This window comes from Sapajus apella, unplaced genomic scaffold (genome assembly GCF_009761245.1).
Source record: "Sapajus apella isolate SASKATOON/1434 unplaced genomic scaffold, GSC_monkey_1.0 scaffold14, whole genome shotgun sequence".
Taxonomy (NCBI): domain Eukaryota; kingdom Metazoa; phylum Chordata; class Mammalia; order Primates; family Cebidae; genus Sapajus; species Sapajus apella.
The window spans coordinates 4,114,395-4,125,801 of record NW_022436954.1 but is presented as its reverse complement, the minus strand read 5'-3'; the positions used below and the strand labels follow the sequence as shown (position 1 = coordinate 4,125,801).

The following is an 11,407-nucleotide window of genomic DNA, read 5'->3' as shown; positions in this document are numbered from 1 at the left end:
TGGAGGTGGTTGGATCATGGGGTTGGATGCTCATAAATGGTTTAGCCCCATCCCCTTGGTGCTGTTTTCATAATAGTGAGTGAGTTCTTGTTGTTTAAAAGTGTGTAGGCCGGGCATGGTGGCTCACACCTGTAATATCAGCACTATGGGGGACCGAGGTGGGCAGATCACTTGAGGCCAGGAGTTCAAGACCAGCCTGGGGAACATAGCAATACCCTGTCTCTACCAAAAATACAAAAAATTACCTGGGTGTGGCGGTGGGCACCCGTAGTTCCAGCTACTCGGGAGGCTGAGGCATGAAAGTTACTTGAACCTGGGAGGTGGAGGTTGCAGTGAGCCGAGATCACACCACTGCACTCCAGCCTGGGTGACAGAGTGAGACTCTGTCTCAAAAAAAGAAAAGAAAAGAAAAGAAAAAAGTGTCCAGTACCTTCCGCTGCGTTCTCTCTTGCTCCTGCTCCCATCATGCAAGATACCTCACTTCCAGTCGCCTTCAACTGTGGCTGGAAGCTTCCTGAGGCCTCCCCAGCAGCAGAAGCCGCTATGCTTCCTGTACAGCCTGCAGGACCATAAGCCAATTACACTTCTTGTCTTTATAAATTACCCAGTCTCAGGTATTTCTTATTTTCATTATTATTATTATTATTTTTGAGACAGAGTCTTGCTCTGTTGCCCAGGCTGGAGTGCAGTGGGACAATCTCAGCTCACTGCAACCTCTGCTCCCTGGGTTCAAGCAATTCTCCTGTCTTAGCCTCCAGCATAGCTGAGATTACAGGCACCCGCCACCATGCCTGGCTAATTTTTTTTGTTCTGAGATGGAATCTTGCTCTATCACTCAGGCGGGATTGCAGTGGTGTGATCTCGGCTCACTGCAACCTCTACCTCCTGGGTTCAAACAATTCTCCTTCCTGCCTCAGCCTCCCAGGTAGGTGGGATAACAGGCACATGCCAACATGCCTGGCTAATTTTTGTATTTTTTCAGTAGAGACAGTGTTTCACCATGTTGGCCAGGCTGGTCTCGAATTCCTGACCTTATGATCCGCCTGCCTCAGCCTCCCAAAGTGCTGGGATTACAGGTGTGAGCCACCGCACCCGGCCTCAGGTATTTCTTTATAGCCACAGGAGACTGGACTAACACAACCACCAACTCACTTTGTTTGAGGACTTGCTGTGTGCCAAGCCCGTGGATCACATGTAATACGCACGGCAATTACTCACCTTACTTGTCCCTGTTACAGATGAAGGAGAAAGATGTGCCCAAGGTCACATCATTGCAAGGAATGAAGCCACGATTTACCCAGAGGAAGTTGGTCCTCAGATCTTGAGTGCTCAAGCATTGTGCTGTACTGCTGTGAAGTTAGGGGCAGCGCTGGGCCTGGAAAAAATCCAGGCCTCCTAGCCTGGAGCCATCCTGTTTCTTTCTTTTTTTTTTTTTTTTTTTTCGGAGACAGAGTCTTGGATTGTCTCACAGGCTGAAGTGCAGTGGTGGGATCTCGGCTCACTGCAATCTCCACCTCCTGGGTTCAAGCAATTCTCCTGCCTCAGCCTCCTGAGTAGCTGGGACTGCAGGCTTGTGCCACCACACGCAGCTAATTGTATTTTTAGTAGAGACGGGGTTTCACCATGTTGGCCAGAACGGTCTCAATCTCCTCACCTCGTGATCCACCCGCCTCAGCCTCCCAAAGTGCTGGGATTACAGGCGTGAGCCACCGTGCCTGGCCTTTTTTTTTGAGATGGAGTCTCACTCTGTCACCCAGGCTGGTATGCAATGGTCTGATCTCAGCTCACTGCAACCACTGCCTCCTGGGTTCATTTGATTCTCCTGCTTCAGCCTCCCAAGTAGCTGGGACTACAGGCGCATGACACCACGTCCAGCTGATTTTTGTATTTTTAGTAGAGACAGGGTTTCACCATGTTGGCCAGGATGGTCTCGAACTCTTGACCTCATGATCCATCCACCTCGGCCTCCCAAAGTGCTGGGATTACAGGCACGAGCCATTGCCTGGCCGGCCTTCACTCCCTGACTCAGAAGGTGGGGTGGCAGTGGTGAGGTGACTCAGGGATGCTTGGCCCTGTGGCCTGCCCTTTGATTTATGAAAGCCACCTCAGCAGCACCAACCTTTGTCCCCAGCTGATCTCTTGTCAGATGGGTGGAGGCACTGGGGTGCTTCAGAGAGCTAGTGTCTTGCTGAGGGTGGGAGCATCCTGTACTTGCAGCCTCTGGAGCTATGGGACCAGGGCTGCGAAGCCAGTCCTTTCGAGGGCCCCGACCCTCCTATGGAAAGCTGCAGGAACCCTGGGGGAGGCCCCTGGAGGGCCAATTCCGCCGGGCACTGAGCCTCAGAGAGGGGCGTGAGAAGTCCAGGTCCCAGGGCCTCGACAGAGGCACAGAAGGGCCAGATGCCGCTGATCAGGAGCAGCTGCCAGGTAGCCTGGGGGATACAGAGCAGCTGATCCAAGCCCCGCAAAGAGGCAGCCGGCGGTGGCTGAGGTGGTACCAACAGGTATGGCTGCCGGCTGAAGGGTGGAGGGCGCCACGGCAGGTGGGTGGGGATTTCAGGGCAGCAAAGGTTCAGAGGGAGAGCCATCTGGGGCTGTGTACTTAGATGACAACCGAGTGGCCTGGAGATGAGGGTGCAGAGAGAGAGGCCCCAGAGCCATATTTCAGAGGGCCCTGAAGGCATTTGGGATTTATCCCATAGGTGCCGGGGAGCCACTGAAGGTTTTAGAGGAGGAGGGTGATATGGTAAGAGCTGTTTTTAGCTGATTAATCTGACAGTATGTTGGACAGGGGAATGGAGCAGGAGGCAAGGAGGTCAGTCAGTACAACTTCCCGGGAAGTACACTGTGTGACCCTCTCACCCCAGGGAAAAGGGGACATCCAGACCCCTTTGTGAGGAGCTGCCGGCTTCTGGTCCCTGCCTCCTTCCTCTAAGAGAAAGGGTCATGAATGAGCGGTGTTTCTCTCCCTGGGGTCTACCCCCACCTCGTGGCTGTGGGTGGAACAACAGCCAAGCCCACCACTCAGCCCGTGGGACCTCCCCCACCTCTGTCTTCCAGCAGGTAAGGAGAAGGTGGGAAAGCTTTGTCACCATCTTCCCCAGCGTGACTCTGAGTCAGCCGGCCTCCCCATAGCCCACACTGGGCACCATCAGCTAAAGATGCTGGAAGCCATGGTGGCCCCCCTGCTATGCCCGGACCAGCCTGCCGTGTCTGCTGACCTACCTACCTCTTCACAGCTCTCTGAACTATGGCTGGGTGGCCCAACGAGGCTTCTGCCACCAGCTCACTGGAGTCCCATGTGGCTGCCCTCTTAGCTGTGGCCCTCCCACCCCAGCAGCTAGCTCTCTTTGAAGACCCCAGCAGGGCCAAAAAGAAGGGGGTTCAGCTCTCTGCCCTCTGGGCTTGGGTAAGGGCCTTGGACTATGATTCTATGAAGGTTTAGAAGGAGCCTGCCCAGAATGGAGGCTGTGCCCCACAAGAGACCAGCTGTCAACTTCCAGGATGGAGCTTGGTGAAGCCAGACCCATGGCTGAGAGGCTCACAGACGCTGCCTGGTCACTGAGCCATGACCCAACTGTGCTTCTGTCAGCTGCTGATGGGGGGCCAGGGTGCAGGTCTCCCTCCCAGATGGTGAGCCCCCTGGGGCAAGGACCACAGCTGGGCGGCCCTGAGGACTGGGTACCCTGTGCTGAAAATCTTTGAACCTCCTGGTGTTCTGATGAAGGAGGCAGGGGAAGCCTTCCCTCCCTATGTGACAGAGGGGGAAACTGAGGCCAAAGATTCTTGCTTTTGGCATCTCTGGCCCCACCCTGCCCCATCCCCTGTCCAGCACTGGAATTGAACACAGTAATAAAGATGCTGAGAAGAAGCCGACGATTGCCCAGTGGTTAACTGGCTGGCTCAGACACCCCACCCCACCCCTGCCGACTCCTGTGAGGCAGGCTAAGCCCAGAGCATCCCAGAATGGTTGGGCAGAGGCACCAGAGACTGGGACATGGTGGGTTCCCCAGCAGGCTGGGCCTTTCCTGCCACTTCTCTGGACCTTTCTCCCTAGAGGGATTGCACCCACCCTGTGCTGACCTCGAGGCCAGCTTCAGAGGATCTGGCTCTCAGTGTCCTGCCTCTGTACTCACCCCACTGGGGCGAGGCTCCTTCTGAAGCTCAGAGAGGCCAAGGGGCTTGCTTCAGGGCTACACAGAAGGGGAGTGTCTGACCCCAAAAAGCCTGAGCTCTTCAAGAGACACTGGTGTTTCTTTCAGGGCCCCTGGGGCTCTGCAGGCTCAAGCAGGCCCAAGGTCAAAGGCGAGAGAGCAGCTAAGCACCCTGGTCCACAATCTGTTCTGGGGGGGCGTTGTCCAGCAGACAGATACCAGACCCCATCAGGGCCATTCAGAAACAAGGGGGCCGCTGGGAAAATTTTGTTCCAGGGAGCCTAGGGTGCCCAGCTGGGAAACTGGACAGTGGGAGCCCACCAGAAGCCTTGAGTCCGGCCAGGCTTACGCTTCAGATGCCCTGCTCAGCCTCTTCTGCAGCAGTCCCTCAGGTGCCCCTGGGGAACCCTAGGACTCCAGGGAACAGAATTGAAATTCATAGCTCTGACCCACCTCTCAATGTCTGGAGGAGGAAAATGGGGCCCAGAATGGGACAGGACTTCTCACCCTCCAGGACGCTACCCTCCAACCTCCCAGCCTCTTCATCTTCAGAGAATCTCTAGCCCAGCTCCCGGCCATTCCACTCGTCACACTCTGAGCAGTTTGTCAGAGTTATGTGCTTTTTTCTTTCTTTCTCTTTGTTTTTTTTTTTTTTTTCTTTTTTAAGATGGAATCTCGCTCTGTCACCCAGACGAGTGCAGTGGCGTGATCCTGGCTCACTGCAATCTCCACCTCCCCAGTTCAAGCAATTCTCCTGCCTTAGCCTGGGTTCTCCTGCCTCAGTCTACCTGAGTTGGGACTACGGCCAGGTGCATGCTACCACTCCTGGTTAATTTTTGTATTTTTAGTAGAGATGGAGTTTCACCATGTTGGCCAAGCTGGTCTCAAACTCCTGACCTCAAGTGATCCACCCTCCTTGACCTCCCGAAGTGCTGGGATTATAGATGTGACCCACAGCACCTGGCCTTTTTTCTTCCATTGCACTGAAAGCTCCATGGAGACCTGATCTGTTCCTACCAGGACCCCAGTGCCTAGCTCTGGGCCTGGCACATAGTAGGTGTTAAATGAATTATCATTCAGTGAATGAGGGACTGGCCTGAGGTCACCCAATGAGTTGATGGCTGAGCTGAGCCTGCAGCTTATGGGTCTAGGGGTTCCTGCTCAGACAGAGGAATGCTAGCCTTGTCAGCAGCCCCATCAACAGGGACCACACCTCTGGGGTCCTTGGCCGAGGCCTCCCCCAAAACATTCACATACTCTGGTAGGTTGCTTCCAAAGATGTCCATACCATCTCTCCCACCACAGATGCCCTTTTGCATTGTCTGTCACACCTCTTATAAAGGGTGGAGTCTATGGGGTCCCAAGGTAGGGGGATCTCTGGAGCCCAGGAGTTTGGTGATGTACTGAGCTGTAATTGTGCCACTACACTACAGCCTGAATGAGATAGCAAGATCCCATCTCTTAAAAAAAAAAAAAAAGTGGGGTATATTTTCCCTTTCCTTGACTGTAGATGGGCCGTGTGACCTGCTTTGGCCAATAGAATGCATTGGAAACAAGTGTTCTGGTGGTGTACTGGATTGAGCGTAGAAAGTTAGCACCAAGACAAAAGTATGCCAGATTGTAGGGTCATTTATTATGCCGGCGACCACAGAGGACTCACGTCTCTCCAACCTGTGGCGTCAAAAGGAGGTTGCCAAGACTTTTTATACCCGAAAAACCACCTTGGGAGTGGGGGTGAGGAGCGGGAATGGGGATGAAAAGATTTCAGACATTCCAAGGGCCAGGGGATTCTGTAATTCACCTCCTGGGCAGAGACAAGCGTGGGGGATTCTGGACATTCCAAGGGCCAGGGGACTTTTGTCATTCTGTTTGTTACTTCAGTGGTTTACAGAAGTCAAGATAAGCATTTGTTTACACACAGATCTTAGTTATCCTGGGCTGCTTATTTTAGTTATTACTGGTAAGCAAAGGCTAGCAATTCTGGCACAATCACACTGGGACTTCTCTGCCTAGGCCTCAATAGGCCTTGCAGCTTCTGTTTCCACTGTCCTCTGTTTCTACCTCCAAAGCCAGCTGTCATGTAAAGAACTCTGGGCCACCCTGGTAGAAAGGTGATGTGGAGATCAGAGGGCACATGGAAGAGAACTAAGGTACCCCAGCCAACAGCCAGAACCAACTGCCTATTGTGTGAGTGAGCCCCCAGCCCAGCTCCTAGCTGACTGCAGCCTGAGTCAGTCACCCTAGCTGACACCACCTGGAGCAGAAGAACCACCCAACTGAGCCCAGCCAATCCATGGAATTGAGATCTAAGAAACCCTTTTGCTTTACACCTCTAGATTTAGGATGTGTTAGATTCCTAGGACTGCCATAACAAACTATCACAAACTGGGAGGCTTAAAACAAGAGAAATTTGTTCTCTAATAGTTCTGGAGTCCACAAGTCTGAAATCAAGTTGTTGGCAGTGCTGCACTACTTCTGAAGGCTCTAGGAAAGAATTCTTTCTGCCTCTTCCTAGCTTCCCATGGTTGCTGGCAGTCCTTGGTACTCCTTGGCTTTTGGATGCATCATTCTAATCATTCCAATCTATGCCTCCATCATTACATGGTGTTCTCCCTATGTGTCTGTGACCAAATTTCCCTTGTTTTTTTGTTTTTTTGGGGTTTTTTTTGTTGTTGTTGCTGTTGTTGTTTACAGAGAGCGTCTTTCTTTGTTGCCCAGACTTGATTGCAGTAGCATGGCCATAGCTCAAGTGTAACTTTGAATTCCTGGGCTCAAGGGATCCTCCCACCTCAGCCTCCTGAGTAGTTAGGACTGTGGAGGGGATGGAGGGGCGTGTGCCACTGTTGTACTGGATCGAGGGTAGAAAGTTAGCACCAAGACAAAAGTATGCCAGATTCTGGATGCAAATGCTGCACCCTGAGGCAGTGTGGCCTGCCTCAAATCTGGGAGGGGCTGACTGCCGGCAGAGAAAGGAAAAAAAAAAACGCTCTTAGTGTCAGTTTAAAACTGAACTTGAAGGCCGGGCGCGGTGGCTCACGCCTATAATCCCTGCACTTTGGGAGGCCGAGACGGGTGGATCACGAGGTCAAGAGATCGAGACCATCCTGGTCAACATGGTGAAACCCCGTCTCTACTAAAAATACAAAAATTAGCTGGGCATGGTGGCGCACGCCTGTAGTCCCAGCTACTCAGGAGGCTGAGGCAGGAGAATTGCTTGAACCCAGGAAGCGGAGGTTGTGGTGAGCCGAGATTGCACCATTGCACTCCAGCCTGGGTAACAAGAGTGAAACTCCGCCTCAAAAAAAAAAAAAAAACTGAACTTGGAGAGAGATCCAGATGGCTGATCACTAGCAGCTTGGGATTGTAGCTCCCACTGAAAGCGCAGAGAACGAGAGGACGCCACACTTTCAGATCAATTTTTGTTGCTCACGCACCAGGAGATTCCCAGCAGAGGAGCCCCACATGTCACCAGCGCGACTCTTGAGGCCGGTGAGGCGGTTTTGCCGCTGCCTTGGAGCGGTGGTTCTTGGTGCAGTCAGAAAAGCACCATCAATCTTAAAGCCGCTGTTTTGGCCGGCGCAGTGGGCTTCTCAGATTCTAGCTCCGGGAATCAACAAGTTGGACGTCCATTCAGAAACCCAACTATAAAGACGGTAATTATAAAGACCACAGATGGATAAATCTATAAAGAAGGGAAGAAAACAGCCTAAAAAGGCTGAGAATACCCAAACTCAGAACGCCTCTCCCTCTACAGGGGATCACAGTTCCTCATCAGCAATAGAACAAGGCCTGATGGAGAAAGACTGTGTTCCATTAGCAGAAGCAGACTTTAAAAAGTGGATGATAAGAAACTTCTGGGAATTAAAAGAACTTGTTCTAACCCAATGCAAAGAAACTAAGAACTTTGAAAAAAAGTTTTGACGAAATGTTAAAAATAACACACAATTTAGAGAGAAATATAAGTGAATTAATGGAGCTGAAAAATACAACACGAGAACTTCGCCAACTATGCACAAGTTTAACAGCCGGAATGATCAAGCAGAAGAAAAGATATTAGAGGTCGAAGACCAACTTCATGAAATAAAACAAAAAGACAAGATTAGAGAAAAAAGAATAAAAAAGAACGAGCAAAGTCTCCAAGAAATATGGGACTATGTGAAAAGACCTAATCTACGCTTGATAGGTGTACCTGAATGTGACGAAGAGAATCAATCCAAGCTGGAAAATACGCTTCAGGATATTATTCAGGAAAACTTTCCCAACCTAGCAAGGCAGGACAACATTCAACTCCAGGCAATACAGAGAACACCACAAAGATATTCCTTAAGAAGACCAACTTCAAGGCACATAATCGCCAGATTCACCAGGGTTGAAATGAGAGAGAAAATACTGAGGGCAGCCAGAGAGAAAGGTCAGGTTACCCACAAAGGGAAGCCCATCAGACTCACAGCAGATCTCTCAGCAGAAACCCTACTAGCTAGAAGAGAGTGGGGGCCAATATTCAACATCCTTAAAGAACGGAACTTTCAACCCAGAATTTTACGTCCAGCCAAACTAAGCTTCATAAGTGAAGGAAAAATAAAATCTTTTGTGAACACGCAAGCACTCAGAGATTTCATCACCACCAGGCCTGCTTTACAAGAGCTTCTGAAAGAACCACTACACATAGAAAGGAACAACCAGTATCAGCCTTTCTAAAAAATGCCAAAAAATAAAGAACATCAACATAATTAAGAAATTGCATCAATTAATGGGCAAAACAGCCAGCCAACATTAAATGACAGCATGAAACTCATATATATTGTTATTAATTCTAAATTTAAATCGATTAAATCCCCCAATCTAAAGACACAGACAGGCAAAAAAAGCCAAGACCCATTGGTATGCTACATCCAGATCCATCTTACATGCAAGGATACACAAAGACTCAAAACAAAGGGATGGAGAAAAATTTACCAATCAAATGGAGAGCAAAAATAAATAAATAGAAAGCAGGAGTTGCAATTTTTGCTGATAAAATAGACTTCAAAGCAACAAAGGTCAAAAGAAGCAAAGAAGGATATTACATAAAGATAAAAGGATCAATGTAACAAGAAGAGCTAAAGATCCTAAATATATACGCACCCATACAGGAATACCCAGATATATAAGACTTATAAAGAGACTTGGACTCCCACACAATAATGGTGGGAGACTTACAGATCAATGAGACAGAATGTTAACATCGATATTCAGGACTTGAACTCAGATCCGGAACAAGTAGACTTAATTAACATTCATAGAACTCTCCACTTTAAATACACAAAATATACACTCTTATCAGTACTACATCACACGTATTTACAGGTTTAAATGAAATATTGGTTGGCTGCTTGTTAATTATTTTCTTCCCTCTTTTTTTTTTTTTAATGTCTCTATTATTAAACATAATTACAGGCATACCCATTTTTAGACTGCATTTTAGCCCAGGCAATAAAGCAACACCCCTGTTCTCTCTCCCTCTTCCTCTTCCTCTTTCTTCCTTTCCTTTATTCTTTTTTTTTTTTATTATTATTATTCTTTTTCTTTCTTTCTCTCTTTATTCCTCAAAAAAAAAAAAACAAAAAAACTGAACTTGCTGGCGGCGAGTTCTCCGCCCCGCGGCTTCTGGTCCCCTTCTCTCTCTCTCTCTCTCCTCTGTCTCCTTTCTTCTCTACTTTCTCTCTTCTCTTCTGTCTCCTTTCTCTCCTCTCTTTCTCTTTCCTCTCTCTTCTACTTTCTCTCTCCTCTCTTTCTGTCCATTTTTTTCTCTTTTTTTTCTGCCTCCTTTTTTTTTCTATCTTTCCCTCCTTCTCTTCTCTTTTCTCCTCTCCTCCCTCCCCTACTTTCTCTTTCTGTAGTAAAGCCAATTTTGGAAAGCCTCAAATTTAAAATTTGGCCCTCTTTAAAGCAGGTTTTAGCAGGGCCTCTGCAGCCAGGTCCTGCAAGGACCAGACAACTGGATTTTGGGGTTTATCCCTAGTCCTATTCGGAGGAACAGGGGGTAGGGGCCAAGGTAAGGCGGCGGTCTTTTTCCCCGCAAACCACAACTGGCGAGAATAAGCACTATAGAGGTTTAGCGCTGCCCGGGCACAATCCTCCCCCTTATACATTTTTAATGGCCAGTTGCTTCGGAAAGGTCAGGAAGTGACAAACAGGTGCACTAAGAGGTCTACCGGATGTGTGTTTTGGACCCACCACACCCGGTAGAGTGTGCAGAAGTTCTGCCAGTCAGTTTTTACTGGGGCGGTGACATCCTACCTCCCAACATCCAGGATAGTGCCAATATGCCTTTCTGTGATGCACCGTTGGGCACTGCCCATAACATTGGACACTTTCCTGGCAGAATAGGCTGTTACCTATTTTCCATCCCAGCCTGAGAAAGAGCACCCGTAAACTCTGATCAAGGGTTTTGTTCCACACAAGCTCCAAAGAAACTACCTCCAAGGTGTCGAGGGCACAACGGCCTCCCCGACATGGAATCTGACCCAGCACGGGCAAAAGTACTCTTTTCCCGGTGGAGGTGGCTGGGAGAATTTACAGGCCACAATGACCAAAACAAGGAAGAGAATAAAGACAACTAGAGTTAAGACTATCTGCCACATGGCAAAGGAAGGAAGAGTGAGGCCTCAGTGATAGAAGAAGAAGAAGATGAGGAAGAAAGAGAAAAGAGTAATTTTTGCTGGGGTGTAATCAGTAAAAGTTCCCTGCATCCAGTGGTTCATCAATCACTGTAAGATATCTCCTACCTCAAGGGAAGATGGCCTGAACCAGTGTATGTCTGCTAGCAGGAGTCTAATAAAACTGACAAATTTACAGACGAGACAGGACCACATACAAGAGTGACAGACAAAGGGTGGGTGCCCCCCAGATGGGAGACCAGTCAGATGCCTGCCCGGCCACTTTCTCGGAAGAATTTTCAGGGGCATCTTGTCTAAGGTGTACCCGTATAATCCCTGGGCCTGGTCACCTCAGGATGGAAGTCCAAGTAGGACAGCTCTGAGGTGTATCACCGTTATGCCCTACGACACCCCAGTGGAACCGTGGGTGAAGGCCCACACAAGCCCTGTAGCCTTTCAGCCGTGGGACTACATATATACACACTCACTCTCTCACTCACACAGAGGTTACGGAAAACAACCAAACGCTGCCACCCACTATGCCAGCTACCAGAGGCGAATGCTGGTACCCACTGCACCAGCTACCAGAGGGCTGCCACCCACTATGACAGCCAC

General features: G+C 49.5%; 1 protein-coding gene across 2 annotated transcripts in view; it reads left to right on the top strand.

Annotated features, from left to right (window-relative positions):
• Window positions 1–2,109: 2,109 nt before the first annotated feature.
• Window positions 2,110–11,407, top strand: part of CUNH11orf86 (chromosome unknown C11orf86 homolog) — a 19,910-nt gene continuing 10,612 nt past the window's right edge. The window contains exons 1-2 of one of the 2 annotated variants that reach the window (XM_032282703.1): window positions 2,110–2,504; window positions 3,064–3,868. In XM_032282703.1, coding sequence (XP_032138594.1) covers window positions 2,229–2,504; window positions 3,064–3,135 — 348 coding nt within the window. In that variant the 5' untranslated portion in view covers window positions 2,110–2,228 and the 3' untranslated portion in view covers window positions 3,136–3,868. Of the gene's footprint in view, window positions 2,505–3,060; window positions 3,869–11,407 lie in introns of those variants that run through there. The other variant, XR_004270266.1, reaches the window with a different exon arrangement.